Raw genomic sequence first — 16,375 nt, forward strand, 5'->3', positions numbered from 1 at the left:
GAAAGGGATCTTTCCCTGTGCAAGAATGTTTGTGGCAGCCCTCCTTGTGGTGGCCAGAAACTGGAAACTGAGTGGATGGCCCTCAATTGGAGAATGGCTGAATAAATTGTGGCATATGAATATTATGGAATATTATTGTTCTGTAAGAAATGACCAGTAGGATGATTTCAGAGAAGCCTGGAGAGACTTACATGAACTGATACTGAGTGAAATGAGCAGGACCAGGAGATCATTATATACTTCAACAACAATACTATATAATGATCAATTCTAATAGACAACCCTCTCCAACAATGAGATGAGCCAAATCAATTCCAATAGAGCAGTAATGAACTGAACCAGCTACACCCAGCGAAAGAACTCTGAGAGATGACTATGAACCACTACATAGAATTCCCAGTCCCTCTATTTTTGTCTGCCTGCATTTTGGAGTTCCTTCACAGATTAATTGTACACTATCTCAAAGTCCAATTCTTTTTGTACAGCAAAACAATGTTTGGACATGTATACATATATTGTATTTAATTTATACTTTAACATATTTAACATGTATTGGTCAACCTGCTATCTGGAGGGGGGGAGGGGAAAAGTTGGAACAAAAGATTTTGCAATTATCAATGCTGAAAAATTACCTATGCATATATCTTGTAAAAAAAAAAAAAGAAAGAAAGAAATGATGAGCAGGATGCTTTCAGAAAAACATAGAAGGAGTTACATGAACTGATGCAAAGCAAAATGAGCAGAACTTGGAGAACACTGTACACAGTAACAGGCATATTGAATAATAGTACAAATAAGTTACTCGCAGCAATTCAATGATCCAAGAGAATTCTGTGGAACTTGTGGAAACTGTTTGTTTCCAGGTAAAGAACTGGTGGAGCTTGAATGCAGATCTAAGATATTTTTTCTTTAATTTTATTTTTCTTGAGTTTCTTTTTTGGTGTTTTCTTTCACAGAATGACTTACATGGAAATAACACAGTATAGCCCATGTCAAATTGCTTATCTTCTCAATGAGGCAGGGAAGGAAAGGAGGAACAGAATTTGAACTTGAAATTTGGGGGAAAAAAATGTTAAAATTGTCACTGTGTGACAGCTGTGTGACCCTAGGCGATCCACTTAATCTTAATTGTCTCAAAAAAAAAAAAAAAGAATAATTAACAAGCACAGAATGACATTTTATAAAAAGTATGTTTGGGCTTTGGGGCCTCAGAATGAAGGCATCAGGGAGTGAACAAAGGGCAATAAGGATCCTTGACTCTGGAGTTCAAAGACCAAGGGTCACTGCTTTGTGACCCTATGGGACAGGTCACTCAACCTCCCCTTGACCTCAGTTTTCTCATCTGTGAAATGAAGAGGCTGGATTATACAACCTCTGAGATATAATAACACATTGCTTACCTTTTCATTAAAGGGGTAGAGGTGGGAGAAAGGGACAGAATCTGGAACTCAAAACTTTAAAAAATGAATGTTAAAAATTTTTTTATCTGGGGTTGGAAATTAAATAAAATATTTGAAGATACAAAATGGAAAAAAAAAAAAAGATTGATAGCATTTGGTTGTTGGTACCATTGGTGAAAATTCAGAAATGAGTTTTAATAATAAAATCACTGCTAATTAATTGGGTGACTCAAGTAAATGAGAGCATTCCCTCGGGCCTCTATAGCTGTTAGAATAAAGCGTTTGGACTTGAGGATATCCAAGGTCTCTGGGATAATCGTGCCTCTGCAAGATTTGCTGAGGCTGAGGGGTCCCCTAGTTTTATTTACAGCCAACCAGATGGAACTGGTTCCTATTCCAGCTTATCTTTGGTGGCAGGAGGAGGAGGTGAGGAAGAAAGCTGTCTCCTAAAACAGCTATAAGTGACACAAATAAAGCACAAAAGGGGGAGAAGGGAGGAGAGACACAGACAGAGAGAGGGAGGAAGAAAGGAAGGGAGGGAGGGAGAGAAAGAGAGAGGAAAGGAGGGAGGGAGGGAGACTTAGGTTGGAGAGGAGAGAGAATGAGAGTGAGAAATGAAGGGAGGCAGGGAGAGATACAGCAGAGACAGTCAAAGTACCATATATCAGGTTCTATAGGATCATCACCACCACAGGATTTGGGAGTTTTAGAGGTAGAATCTTCAAAGTCTAGCCCCCCATTATACAGATTGTATACAAAGGACCAGAAGAGGCTGGATGGTTTACCAGATTCCATGATACCTAGAGAGGTTCCAGATTAGGCTCCTCAGTCTGGCTCTAGGATCTGCCAGGAGCTAGGTCAGCAATAATGAATGGTGTCCTCCCACCTAGTACCATAGCAACAAAAGGAATTTTAAGAGATTGTCCAACCTCTGTTTTTCACAGGAAATTGAGACCAGGGGATTATATAATCCTGGAGGAGAATTACACAAGGAGAATCTGGGCAGTCTGGAGGCTGAGCATCCTAGCAGCCCCTTCCCATGAAACTGAGATGCCTCCCAATGGAGCAGCCATCCAGGCAGCTGGTCAACCTCCTGCTTTCTTCCGCCCCTCCCTGGCTTCCCCACAGCCTGGCTCCCTTAACCCTCTATTCAAAGGAAATCAGGATCAGTATACTTAGCGGTTCTGTCTCTCTGTCAGCTGTGATAAAATAGATTAAACTCAGCTCTGGCTGGGAGCCCTCAGTACTTCTCCATACATTCCAAGGAGGAGGAGGAGAAGGAAGGAGTAGCTGAAGAATGGTTTTCTCACATGATTCTGAAAATAACTCTATTTTTCATGTATTTGGAAAAATAAAGCTATTAAAAACAAAAGAAACTAATTCTAAAGGCCTTTTTTTGTACATGTAGGTCCTTTTCCCTGTTTTCATGATCTCTACAGGATACAGACCTAGTGCACATTTAATCATTCTCCTTTTCTGCTATATTAACTGATAGGTGTGAAGTACCGTCTCAGAATTGTCTTAATTTGCATTTCTCTAATCAATAGTGAGAGCATCTTTTTCATGACCAGTAATAGCTTTGATTTCTTTTGAAAACTGCCTCTTCATATCTTTTGACCACTTTATCAATTGGAGAATGACTCATATTCTTATAAATTTGACTCAGATCTCTACATATTTGAGAAATGAGGCCTTTATCAATCTTAAATTTTTAAATTTCCCTCCCAGTTTACTGTTTTCCTTCTAAATTTGGCTGCATTATTTTTGTTTGTGCAAAATCTTTTGAATTTAATGCAATCAAAATGATCAATTCTATATCTTATATTCTCTGTATCATTTGTTTGGTCATGAATTTTTCCCCAATCCATAGATCTCAGAGGTAAAATTTCCCATGCTGTCTTAATTTGCTTACATCACCCTCTGTGTAAATCTTGTACCCATTTTGACCCTATCTTGGTACATAGTGTGAGATGTGGTCTATATTTAGTTTCTGCCAAATTGCTTTCCAGTTTCCCTATCTAATGGGCATTTTCCTGTACATCTGTAATCCCTGCTCCCCTAGTCCTAAAACTCTCCACCACCCAGTTCCACTTATGACACGGGCCCCACTAACCCTTAGCATGATCCTGCTGCAGTTCATACCAGCCTGACTGTGGAGTTGGAGAAATAGTCACAGGCATTTTGTGCGGGGGAGATCTCAGAGTGGCCCACTAAGGTCCTTCATCACACTTCACTGGGCTTCATACTGACTTTCAACTCGATTTTAATTTTTTTCTTTTTAATTCCCTAACTGAAGTCAGTTTCACCATCTTTATTTTCCCTGCTTTTGGGAAGAACATAAGGGGCAATTTACCCTGAAAACTAAGAATATATATCCCAGAGTTCTTCCAAGTATTTCAAACTTTTAGTTAATGTCAACCCTTAAAGAGTGATCCCTTTGTTTTAAAATCAGGGATTCTAAAGTTTTTGTACTGTGACTCCCTTTGGCAATTTGTTGAAGCCTATGTAAAATATCTCAGAATAATTTAAGTATATAATATTAAATACATTGAATTACAAAGGAAATAAATTATATTGAAATACAGATGTCAAAAAAATCAATTGCATGGTTTTTTACATCTTAAAATATCAACTTTAAAGTCTAAAAGCCATATAGAAACAAGCTGCAATCAGTGGGCCATAGTTTACCAATCCTTGCTTTATACCATTATTTTCAGGAGCCATCAGTGTTAAAGGCATATATACATAGGGGACTACGATGAAAATACCTAAATTTTTATTCAAAGAATAAATCATTTATCTTGATTGGCTCCAATTAGGTCTCATCAAAAACAAACTATCCCAATGCATGAAATGTTTTGGCTTTTGTTGTGAGGTTAATCTGAGTTAAATGACTTGCCCAGTCATACAACTAGTCCGAGGCAAGATTTGAACTCAGGTCCTCCTGACTGCAGGGTCAGTTCTCTATCTCCTGTACCACCTACTTGTCCTTTTTACTTTGTTGTTGTGGTGAATGTGAGGAAATTGGGGTTAAATGACTGCATGAAATGTGAAATAGTCCAACTAGTCTGCATATTGTTATGAAATTACAGAAAACTAGATCGTTCATGTTCCTTGATACAACAGAAATAGAAGTCAGAGACAGAAATCTAATAAATACCAAAATATTCATAACAACCTGTTTCCAGATCCTTGTTGACACAAAAATTAAGTAATTAGCAAATGGCAAATGGTGGAAAAACTAGAATGTATGAATGGATTGGATTATTGTGTGATGAGAAATGACAAATAATTTGTATAAACAAGGGGAGATCTGCACAAACTGATTGCAATATAAGAATGAAGGAAAAATACACAATGACAAATGAAAAAATCAGGAAGTCCAAGTAACCTATGAGAGTGGACTACTCATGGCTGAAACAGTCATCACATAAATCTCAGTTTCTTAAACTGCTTTGTGATCCTACGTGGGGCAGGGGAGGAGGGACTGTTGCAAAATTAGGGAATATGAGTAAATACTTGACTTGAATACCTATTTTATATAAATATATATTTGGAGTCATGTAAAAAATTTCATGAAGAACCAGGACTCTGGGCAAGTCATTTCAGATTAACCTCACAACAAAAGCCAAAACATTTCATGTATTGGGATAGTTTGCTTTTGATGAGACCTAATTGTACATAGTAACAAAATCATGTGATCAACTCTGATGGACTTGGCTCTTCTCAATAGTGAGGTGAGTTAGGCTAATTTCGATGGATTTGTGATGGAGAGCGCCATCTGCATCCAGAGGGATGAATGTGGATCACAACATAGCATTTGTTAGCTTGCTTTTTGTTTTGTTTTGTTTTTCCATTTTTTCCCCCTTTTTGATTTGATTTTTCTAGTGCAGCATGAAAAATGTGGAAATATGTTTAGAAGAATTGTACATGTTTAACCTATTTTGGATTACTTTCTGTCTTGGGGCAGGGTGGGGAGGAGGAGAGAAAAATTTGGAACACAAAAGCTGATTTAAAACTTGAGTGTGAGGAAGTGTAGCAAGTTAACTCCAAGTTATTATGTGCAACTTATTTCAGACTTTTAAAGATCTTGGCAGTGTACTTCATTTTTAATTGCAGACTTTTAAAAATGTCATCATTATCTGTTATAGTAATCCTCTTTCTTACAGGTATTTCTTCTTCTTCTTCTTCTTTTTTTAGGCTAGGGTTAAGTGACTTGCCCAAGGTCACACAGCTAGGAAGTGTTAAGTGTCTGAGACCACATTTGAACTCGGGTCCTCCTGAATTCAAGGCTGGTGCTCTATCCACTGCGCCACCTAGATGCTCCCTTACAGGTATTTCTAAAGAAAAGAATCATAAATCAATCTTATCAATGAGATTTTTTTTTAAAAATGGAATGAAAGAGGTTTTGGTCATTTGCTTTTATTTTCAAGCTACTGTTTTTTATTTTTAAATTTTTATTTTTACTTGTTTATTTAAAAATTTAAAGTGTAGTTTTTATAATTTTCATCAGATTGTTTTTTAGCAGTGAAACTTTTATCAAGTGGGTATCATTTTTACTAATCCCTGATTTTTTATACTACTTGGCTGAATTTTCATAAAGTCTTTTAGTGTCTATAGGGAAATTGTAGCATTTGTTATATCATTTTAAATAATTCATTTTTTATTAAAGTCATTTTCACATTTAGTTTATATTTGTATATGTCCTATGCTAGGTTATATAACACAGTTCCTTTTTTTTTAAAGTGTCCATTTGTTGGGGGCAGGTAGGTGCTGCAGTGGATAGAACGCCGGCCTTGAAGTCAGGTCCTGAGTCCTGAGTTCAAATCAAGCTTTAGACACATAACACTTCCTAGCTGTGTGACCTTGGCTTGGGCAAGTCAATTAAGTCAATTGCCTCAGCATAAAAAAAATCATTTGTTGAAGTGCTAGTGAAAACGCTATTAAATAATTTGCAAATGACTATACTAGTATGCATATAATTTAAAAATATTTGTAATATGAGATGAATAAAACTTTTAACAAAAAAAAATTTAGAACACAAAGTTTTGCAAGGGTGAATATTGCTTTTATTTTTTTGGGGAAAAAAAAAGCTAATATTGCTTACTTGGCTAGACAGTAGCTGAAACTAGCAGGGTTGCGGCTTATCAGGAGCAACACTTATCAGGAGGACTAGGGCAGAGTGTCCTTCAGTGGTCACTTTTCCCAGCCACCCCAGTCCCCCCATCACCAATCTTGGCACTGATGACATGGCTGCTTCTCCCATACAACCACCGCCAGATCCCTGGGCCACAATTCACTCCCCACCACGCCCTTCCCAGGTCTGTCTCCCCTTCCCAAGTCTGAGAACACCTTTCCCGCTGCCGGCCCACCTTTCTCTGCTTGCTCATCACTTTCCACTGGCTCCCATGCTTGTTTTGCCCTGGCTCTAGGCAGCTCCTCTCCTGTTTTCCGAACAGAAGCGTTATCTGATGAGATTGAGCACACACCTCTCTGCAGGCCCTGGGCACTTTGCTAACTTGCAGCTGGGCTGACTGGTTTGTTTCCAAGGTGGAGTCTTTGGTTAAAGGTGAGATCCAGGAGGATCAGATTTCACCCAGTGGATCCCTCACGAAACAAACGGAGACTTCTTTGGCCAGAGTGCAAATCCGGTGGAAGCTTATCATGAGTCTTGGTTCACATTTCCCTGGAAGGAGCGGCCGATGAAGGGCCCAGATGCCCTTAGGACCTTGCTTGAAGAATGATGATCTAGGATCCCTCACGCTGCTCAGCCACAACCATCATCTGTAAATTCGAAGCCAGGCCATGTTACATCCCCTCTGATGGGATCCAGTCTTCCCTCTCATCCACTAAGCCCCTTCCTCAAATGGTTCAGGTTTAGATATAGCTCAGCACTGTCATGCCAGAATCCCCAAAGGTTCCATCCTTTAACAGTGTCATGCCCCAGAAATGGAAGAAATGGACCTGAGGTCCAGCATTTGACCAAAAATGGGATCATTCCACCCATTTTTCCCATAGCAGCTGGGGCCTGCTGCTCCTAGCTCTGCCCTCTGGAGCCGAGTCGCGCAGCCTGGGTAGCAGCTGATCCAGGACCAACCTAAAAGATCAATAAGGTGCACCCGCAGCTCCAACTTGAATCTCCACTTGTGGAGGAGGGTTTTTTGGAAGAACTTCATAAAGAAACAATAACTGAAGAACCTCCAGCTCTGAGGAAAACTCGTGACTGATTTTGACACTTTCTTGGTGCTCTACATAGATGACTGACTGGAGGAAGGGAACGGGACAAAAAGAATATTTCATAATTGAGGTAAGCTCGAGTTCTCCGAACCACTGGGAGCCCATTAAAGTTGTTCACTTAACACTGGGCCACACATGGAACAGAGATCAGACCCTTAGCAGAGCTTCCTTTAAGAGGACAGGATGCATGAGTAATGGAAAGATTTGGAGCTGAATCACAGCTCCTGCTCTGGCTGTTGGACAACTTGCTCAACCAAATCCACTGAGCGCGCTGGAATATTCACACAGAAAATGCCCAACAGCTGTGAGAGGGGGCAGATTCGGGTCTACAACGAAGGCCTCTGAATGGGGTCGAAGCAGCCTCGCACCTGTCGCACAAGGGCTGCCCTCTGCTGAAGGAGTGCCGATGAGAAAGCCAGGTGCTTCCGCCCTGCTCCCTTATTCTGGTCTTCCAGAGGACGTCCCATTCCTAGTGACAGCGGCAGTGCGGCCATGGAGGACTGTTTATGCTTTAGGCTGAAGTCATCAACCCAAGTAATTCATACAGACCAGATTCTCAAGTGAGGAAATGGTGTCCCCAAGGAGAAGAGGGGAATGACGGGGTGGGATTTCAAGATCCTTAGGTCAAGGCTGAAGCAACGCGTTCCCTCTCTTCCTACATAACTAATAAACAAACAAGGGGGAATGACCCATCTGACGGTGGGAAAAACGAAATGAGGACTGAGGTCAAAAAGACTGGTGCCAGAAGACAGTGCTCATGCGCCTGAGCCACAGGCTTTTACAGGAGGGGCCAAAGGAGGAAACTGGGCTCTGCTTTCCTTCCTGGGCCATCATGGGCTCCCACAGATCACAGAGGATGGCAGATGGGAAGGGATGCTAAAACCCAAGGCAGGAACCACACCAGTTCTTTTTGGCTGTAAAGTGCGGCAGTCTCCCTTAACAATCCCAAATCCAGCCAGTTTGTCAGCAGAGGCCAGTGGTCATCAGCCTCATGACAATACACACCATGTAGGGACTTATGGTCATTCCACAAATCAGAAAAAAATGACCTTCCTCCCTGCAATCAGGAGCGGGGGGATGAGAGGCGCTGAGGGGACTCTGGACAGCGGGCGTGCCACTCCTTAATGCCATGAAAGAATGGTGGTGACTCCAAAGGCCTGCGGCAAGTCCCCTCCCGATACCTTCTTCTGCACCTCTTCCTGACAGGCCATTTTCCATCACATCTGGAGACAGTAGAATCCAATGGAAATGACATGGCTGCAGACAACGGGCTCCAGTGGGGAGAAGGCACTAAGTTCCTTTTAACAGGAGCTCTTCTGCTTTGTCTTTTGGTAAATTGGCGACTTCCAGGACTTGTCACCACACCCAACGTCACTGGTTACCTTGCGAGCACTGGGACTAGAAGCCATTATAGGGTGGTCTGTGCATGTGAAATCTTAACAGGGACCCATGATGGAACTGGTGGGGGGAACATTTTCTCAGTACAAGGTCAAAGGAACAGGTTGACTTTGTTTCCCCAAATATAAAAGTTGGAAGAAAATTAGACTGGGGGAAAAAGACAAGAAATCCATTCAACTTACTAGATAATTTGAACTCAATAAACCAATGGGAAGATGTCATATTGCCTGCTCAATCTGCCTTATAATGATAAATATGTTAGAACCTTCACTTAATCTGTAGGCTGCAAAGTAGCTTATGGCCTACGTTAGACACTAATGGAAGGAAAGTATGGAAAAACCTAGAAGGGAACAGTCTAAAAGACTACTGCAGTACAATAAGGCACCAAAAAAGAAAAAAATTATTTCCACTTCTTGCAGCTAAAATCTTGCTGTTGGGTGAAATATATGCCCCTATAGACCCCAGTCTTAAGCCACAAGGAAGACAATGAGATTGCTTTTAAAAAGAATGGGCTTGTATTTCTTATGATCCAGAATGGTACAATTCATGGTGTTTATATTATATAACCAATCCCACTTCAGCTCTCTCCAACAGTCCCCATTCACCCCCTTCTAAAGTCAACATTGTACAAAACTGTATTTACAAGAAAACCAGTTAAAAATGAAGGGTGTGTACAAAAATGAAGGGCACGGCTGGGAGGGGAAGGCAATCCAAGCAGGGAAGATGTCTGGGACTGAGAGGACATCTCAGGCCAGGCCAGGGCCACGCACCACTGCAGAGTGTATGGAATCCACTCTCACTTGAAATGTTTCAAGATCTTTGTAAATGCCCCTTCCTCCTGTCCCACGGGATCAAAGCGATGTGATCACAAAGCAAAAAAGGAGGGAAGAGGGGGTAAACAACAACCTGCAAGTCCTCAGAACTCTTTTTAAAACACAGTCTTTGACATGCCTGGGGGCAAGTCCACTGTTGGGCTCAGAAGGCGTAGCGGGTACGAATGTCTTCCAGCTTCTTTGAGACCTCTGGCGGTGTCCTGTCCAATTCTTCTGACACATTCTTCTGTTTGTTGGGCTCCATTGAATTGAATTGTTCACAAAGGTCACCATCGATCACATTCTGAAAAAGAGAAGAAAGATCAGCTTCCTAATGCTAAATCTGAACAATTGCTACAAGCAAATGAAGTCTAGGTGAGAAAGGTCCTTAATTCAAGATAATGAACAGATCAGACTAGATGGTCTTTGAGGTTATTTCCAGCTCTGGAGGTGTGCTTATAAAATCCCATGACTATGGCTAGGCTGTTAAGTTGGCCCTTAATGATGGTCTAGATCAGTGTTTCCTATGAAAGGGATATGGGGTTAGAAAAATTGTTTCTGGGCATGGGGTAGAGAAAAGAAAAAGCTCCTGACTTTATAGAGTTTGGGCTAGAAAAAAACTTATGATGTAAAACTACGGGTTATGGTTCTCCAGAAGATAGGACCTTATTAATCAAACACATAGGATGTAGACTCCCATGTCCAGAGAAGACTCTCTCTAACCACATCTATGTTCATACCTGCCTTTCTCTATTCAATTATTCAAAATTATTTGGATTCCTAAAGGAAGGAGAATTCAGTAAGAAGAATTCAAGTTGTTTTAATGATAGAGAAAAGAGGGCACAAATCAAATAGAATTAGAAAAAGGGATGACAAAAAGGGAATTCCTTCTCAGTGCAGGCCTACCTTCACAGGGAAGTAATAAGAGCGGAAGCTGAGATGGTCCCTTCCACAGAGAGGAGGATGCTCAGACCGCAGGTGCATCTCCACATGTTGGAAGAAGTCATGATCCTGAGAAAGAAACAGAGACAAGAAAAATGAATCCCACAATTTAGGATCCTAGGTTAGAGAGGCTGAGAAAACAAGTAGATGATGAGCCCTTGTTTCTCTTTGTCTCAATACATGTACTCTGGCTTCCAAAAGCAACAGGTTTCTTAGGGCAGGGAGAGTAATATGCAGTCTTGAGAAAGGAGGCACTGTGACTTGAGAGGCCTCTGGCTTCAATGAGCACACAAACTAAGGTCTTGGCACAAATTGTTCCTATAGACAAAGAAGCACAAAATCATTTGACTAATGGTCTCTTTCAATGTGAGGGTTAGGGTTCAGGCTTTTTCTTTTTTCTACCTGGGTAGAAAATCAATGGGGATAGACTTGATGGTTTCCTCAGGCACTCATCCATAACCCTTCTTTACCAAGATGAGGAAAGCTTCCTGATCTTATTCGTCAGGCCATCTCATTCACCCTACTGAATAGTCCAGTGAACAGACTATGATTGCTGAAATGAGGCTGAAGACTACAGATTTGTTAAGTGGGATAGAACTACTGCTGAGACTTGCTCTTTTAGGTATGGTAGGCTCAGGAAATTCCTCAAAGGAAGAGATCAAGGAACAATGTATTCTCACCTCATGGGATGTGAAAGGCACAAGGATCCCAATCCCACCTGACAAGGTGGTGTAGACAAGAGATTCTGAGCCTCCTGGAATCAGCGTGGTCTTCTGTAAGGAAAGCACTGTCTCCCCAACATGGTAATTCATGATCACTTCTGCCTGTAAACAGAATCATGTCCTTTTATTACAGTCTGCTTCTGGTTTACTGAAAATAGCCTTAATTCTCAAGAGGGTGAGGTGGGCTTTACTCTTCAAGTGAAGGGTTCTTAGTGAACCAAAGAAGTGAAGCAAATTACATTAGCTAAAAAACCCCTGACATTCCAAATTGATGCAGATCTTCAAGATAACAACATACTTGATGCTCAAGTTCCCCTAATCATCAGAAAAATGAAATTTCAAGAAATCCCACAGCCTAGAGTGGTTTAAGGTTAACAGGCTTCTATATTTTTGGTAAGGCTGGCTTTGGAGGGTGATTTTGGCCAGACAGCAAGGACCAAGAAACTGAACAACTCCACTCGAAATGCTCTAGCCTCCAAGAATTAAAAAAAAAAAAAAAAAAAAAAAAAAGTCTTGTGTGTAAAAAAGCAACTAATTTTATCTTATTTTTTTTTGCCCCAAAGGTGTGTCTCTCTAGACATTTCTTCCCTGATAAGGCCAACTCCTACGAATTTTCCCCTTCTGGTCACTCTCTCTATCTTTGGTTTATCCCCACCTGAGTCCATCCAAATACCCAATGGCGTCCCTAGACACTCGTATTCACTGTCCCCCAGCCTGCAATTTTCTAGCTTCCTTCAGGTCCCAGCTAGAATCCTACCTCCTGCAAGGAGGCACCTCTTCACTTTTGGCACTTCCATCCTGTAGATTCTCTCCAAGTCAGCCTCTCTAACTGGTTTTTGCCCTTTTTTGTATCCCCAGCATTTAGCATAGTGGCTAGCCACAGTAGGTACTTGATAAAGGCTGACTTGAACTATTATTGAACAGTTTAAAGTGCTTTATGTATACAATCACAGCAGCTCTGCTTGTAATAGCAAAAAAAGGGCCAATAACCTACCTGTCCAACAATTTGAGAATAGCATTTACTGGTCCCAAGATTATTCGAGTACAACTAGGCATACACGTATATAGGCAGGAAAAACAGTCCCAAAGAGGCAAAAATGACAGAATTTCAGTTAAGAATGTGAGGGGAATCAGGGAGGGAAAGGCTGCAGTATTCTGAAACATCCTCAAAGAAAACTATGCCCTCTCCCCCCTTCCCAAAGGAAATTGGCCTGAGAGAGATTATTATCGACCTCCGTACAAAGTGCTCTGGGGCACTCTGAGTTAGGCGGGTACGTGTGGAGGGGTGCAGAACCTCACCTTTTGGGAGGCTCCATTGAGAAGTCCTCGGTCCCACAGGGCCTTGTTTCCTGTGGGGTCTTCGTCCACTTCGTCGTTGGTGTTGGGTGGGAGTCTCACCTACCGGGAGAAGGGACACTCAGACATCTCCTCTGTGCTACAAGCCAGCTCTAAGGTCATCAGAAATTTGAGCACGTGCCCACATTAAAGAAATGAGGCAAAAAATTCTAACAAAACCAGAAAATATGAGCCACAGGCTATTGGATCAATACATCCACGACCACATAAATAACACTGGTGTGCAAGGGGAGTTGATGAAAATGCTTCTGAACTAAAAACCAAGGATGACCCTGTTTCAAAGGTTCTGCCCCATTATTCTGTTGCCCGCTCAGCTAAAGTCATCCAGCAAAGACTCACTACACAAATGTTGCCGAACTTGTCAGCCCCAGCTACAGTGTCATAGTCCAGGAGGCTGGCCGTCGTGACCCAACGGGGATAGGTATCGTCAGCAAAGATGATGAGCTGGTTTTCATTGCGCTTGTATCTGACCCAGATGAAACTCTCCTGGACGTCAGACACGATAACTCGATGTCCGATAGTCTGGATGCCCGAGATGTAGTTTGCAATGTGCTGTGAGAGGAGACAGGTGGGAGTGAATCTCCAAGCTCAGGTAGCGCTTTCTCTAACAAGATCACTTACAGGGCTCAAAATCCAGCCCCGAACCAGGACACCCACAAAGTCTTAAGTCTGAAGCACAGTGACCAGAGCTTAGCAACTCGCCTCAGCCCTGAGAAGAGTACCCAGTGGAGGTCAGTTTGGTCCTCCAGCACATCACCTCAAAGGCTGCTAACAGATGTTTGGATGGTGGTAGACTGACCTCTCTTTTGCAACTAGAAATACCACATCTACATCTTAAAACTCTTATTACCAAGACTGTGAACAACAGATTCTGAAGTTATTTCCTCTTGGGACATGAATCCATCTTCCTAACTTCCTTGAGAAAGATCTTTACCCAATATCCCAGGAACTGCATTTTAGAATAGCCCTTTAAGAGAACCACGACTAGTGCTTAGATACTCCACCCAAACTCACCTTTCTCCCTAACATTCCTAACCTACAGCTTTTTCTCCCTTTACCCTGAATCCCATTTTACCTTATTCTCACATTTTCGCAGTAACTTCTTTTTTCCTAGGTCATAGACCCGTAACAGTTTTCCCACACCAATCAATACTCTGCCCTGGAATGGGGCAATGGCTGCAGGGACCTCTTCCACTGGTGTCTGAACAAGAAAGAAAAGAAACAGGTATTACCTTCAGCAGGAAACCTTTCCTCAAATCCCCCAACTGCTAGTGCGCTCTCTTGCAAAATAAACCTTGCATTCAACTCCTTTATACTTTCTCACTTTTGTTCTCTCCCCTCTTCCCTCCATCGCTTCCTCCTTCCCCTCTTCCAAGTATTGTGTGAGTACTACCTCCCTCCCTGGTTCCTCTCACATTCTTAATAGAAATTCTGCCATTTTTGCCTGTGTCAGGCTATTTTTCCTGCCTACTTTTTTTTTCCTTCTTTAAAACAAATGCCTTGTTGCAGTCAGTATCTATATAGTTCTGTTTCTGTGGCTTTCATTCTTTGGATCCTCAGTACCTAGAAATGTCTGCCAGTAGTGGACACTTAATTAGTTTCTGTCAATTGACTGATAGCTTTTGTCAGATGTCCAGTTCCAGTCATGAGCTTTGGCTCTGAGGTCCAGAGATTCATATCCTCCTATGTATCCCAGGCACATGGCATTAGATGCGTGCCAACTAGAATTTTTGCTAATTTGAGAAATAGGTCACTATACTTTCATGGTTTTGTCTAAAATATTTTTTTCCCAAAAGGGGAATTTGCTTAGTATAATCTTATTCTGCCTTTAGTCACACAGAAAAGAATTCTTTTTTGCAAATGGGAAACAAAGGTACTAAAGTTTCATATTTTGTGAGTCATCAAGGAAATTGATGACCTAACCAAGAACAGAATCTGAGAATTCTGACCTCAATTTCTTCTAGAGAGGAAATGTCAACTTGGTTGGGTTCAGCTGCTGCTGTCAAATAACAGAAAGTGCTGGGCTCAGTACAGCCCGGGCTGGGAGGAGAACCTCCCCAGAAAACCTATTGGGGACTGGGTACTTTGACTACTCTGTCTGGGTTTGACCTTTTCTATCTGAAAATGAAATTCACTAAATCCCATTATAAAAGGAGTTAACATTACATAGAGGAAAACCCATGATAAAGAAAAGGCATCATATCCACCAAGTCTGGGAAAGTCTGACAATACCATGTCTTTGGTTTTGGGTCAAGCACCGCTGAAATGAGCCAGACAGATAAAAACAAGGGGCCAATTCAACCTGTCTTGCCCTGGCGTAGGCAGCTCATGACCAGCAGCATTGGGTGGGACTTCCTGCGGGGGTAAGGAGGTGGTGTAGTGTGTGTGCATCACAGAGACTAACAAACACTGTCCTTCTCAGGAGGGGGCTTTGGTCAATCACTGAAATAGTCCCTAAACTAACAAGGAGTGCCAGAACAAAGTATAGGATTTTTTTCAAATATCAAAAGGATGTTTTTTTTTTTTCAAATAGGGAAAAGTATCCTGAGATGGGCTCTTTCTTACCTTGTGCAAAAACTCCAGTTTCTCTCCACTGTTCACAAGTTTATAGGTATAGACAAAGCCTCCAGCCACAGATCGGGGGTTCAGAATGAGGTCTTTGGCTACCCCCACCAGCACATACCAATCATCACCAGTATTTGAGAACCGGCATACTGCCACACTGTGGACAGAGAAGGCCTTGGGGTTAAGACTCAAGGCAGAATTCTTCAACCCCATCCAGCAACTCTACAGCCTCTTAGCTTACCTAAAAGCGGCCTCATTCTGTTCCAGCTGGACAAGATCCAGTGTGTTTCCTTGTATGGGATTCATTACCCGGACCACAGAAGCCCACTGTCCATTGCCAGCTTTGGGTGCTCCAAAGATGGATTCTGGGAGATTTTCATTCAGGAAGGCAGCAGCCATCTCAGCTGCCAATTCTCTCTCATCTTCGCCAGCTGCTTCTACCATTTCCTAAGTATAGAATGGAAGGCAGGAACCAGAAAGAAAGAAATAGATGTCAAATGGAGTGAGAATAAAGGAGGAAGATATTATAAAAGATTAAGAAAGAAACAAAATCGTGTTGGGAAATGGGGAGGGAATTTATTTTGGCAATACAACTTCCCTAAATGAAAGGCTTTTGCCTTTATTTCTGGGAACAGAGTGGTTCTACTTGGCTATAGTTTTGTTTGGATTCTTATTGCCCATGGAGAATGAGAATTTGTGCTGAGGAAAATGGAAGCTGATTGTCTTGATTAGGACAAGATTTGACCATCCTCCAAACAGCAATAGCTTTAGCCTGCCTGGGGGAAATTGTGTTGTTCTGAGGCCTGAGTCCTAGATCTGAACCCTCTGATCTATTATTTACTCTTGGGTGATCATAGACTAAGTCACTGAAGCTCTTTGGGCCCGTCATTAGACAGCTGGCCTAAAGATGCACCTCCATCAGCAAGTAGGTCAAAACATCCTG

General features: G+C 41.8%; 1 protein-coding gene and 1 long non-coding RNA gene across 2 annotated transcripts in view; one reads left to right on the plus strand and one right to left on the minus strand.

The window, feature by feature from the left end:
• The window catches only part of LOC141554236 (uncharacterized), a 30,705-nt gene extending 27,929 nt beyond the window's left edge, over positions 1-2,776 (plus strand). The window contains exon 4 of the long non-coding RNA XR_012485801.1: positions 2,345-2,776. This is a non-coding gene — a long non-coding RNA (uncharacterized LOC141554236). The remainder of the gene's footprint in view (positions 1-2,344) is intronic.
• A 6,755-nt stretch (positions 2,777-9,531) lies between these two features.
• The window catches only part of SF3B3 (splicing factor 3b subunit 3), a 32,623-nt gene continuing 25,779 nt past the window's right edge, over positions 9,532-16,375 (minus strand). The window contains exons 19-26 of the mRNA XM_074285950.1: positions 15,674-15,879; positions 15,433-15,589; positions 13,943-14,068; positions 13,207-13,419; positions 12,811-12,909; positions 11,470-11,613; positions 10,754-10,858; positions 9,532-10,151 (exon numbers count right to left, since the gene is read on the minus strand). Of these exons, the coding sequence (XP_074142051.1) occupies positions 10,011-10,151; positions 10,754-10,858; positions 11,470-11,613; positions 12,811-12,909; positions 13,207-13,419; positions 13,943-14,068; positions 15,433-15,589; positions 15,674-15,879 (1,191 nt within the window). The 3' untranslated portion in view covers positions 9,532-10,010. The remainder of the gene's footprint in view (positions 10,152-10,753; positions 10,859-11,469; positions 11,614-12,810; positions 12,910-13,206; positions 13,420-13,942; positions 14,069-15,432; positions 15,590-15,673; positions 15,880-16,375) is intronic.

This window comes from Sminthopsis crassicaudata, chromosome 2 (assembly GCF_048593235.1).
Source record: "Sminthopsis crassicaudata isolate SCR6 chromosome 2, ASM4859323v1, whole genome shotgun sequence".
NCBI classification, from domain to species: domain Eukaryota; kingdom Metazoa; phylum Chordata; class Mammalia; order Dasyuromorphia; family Dasyuridae; genus Sminthopsis; species Sminthopsis crassicaudata.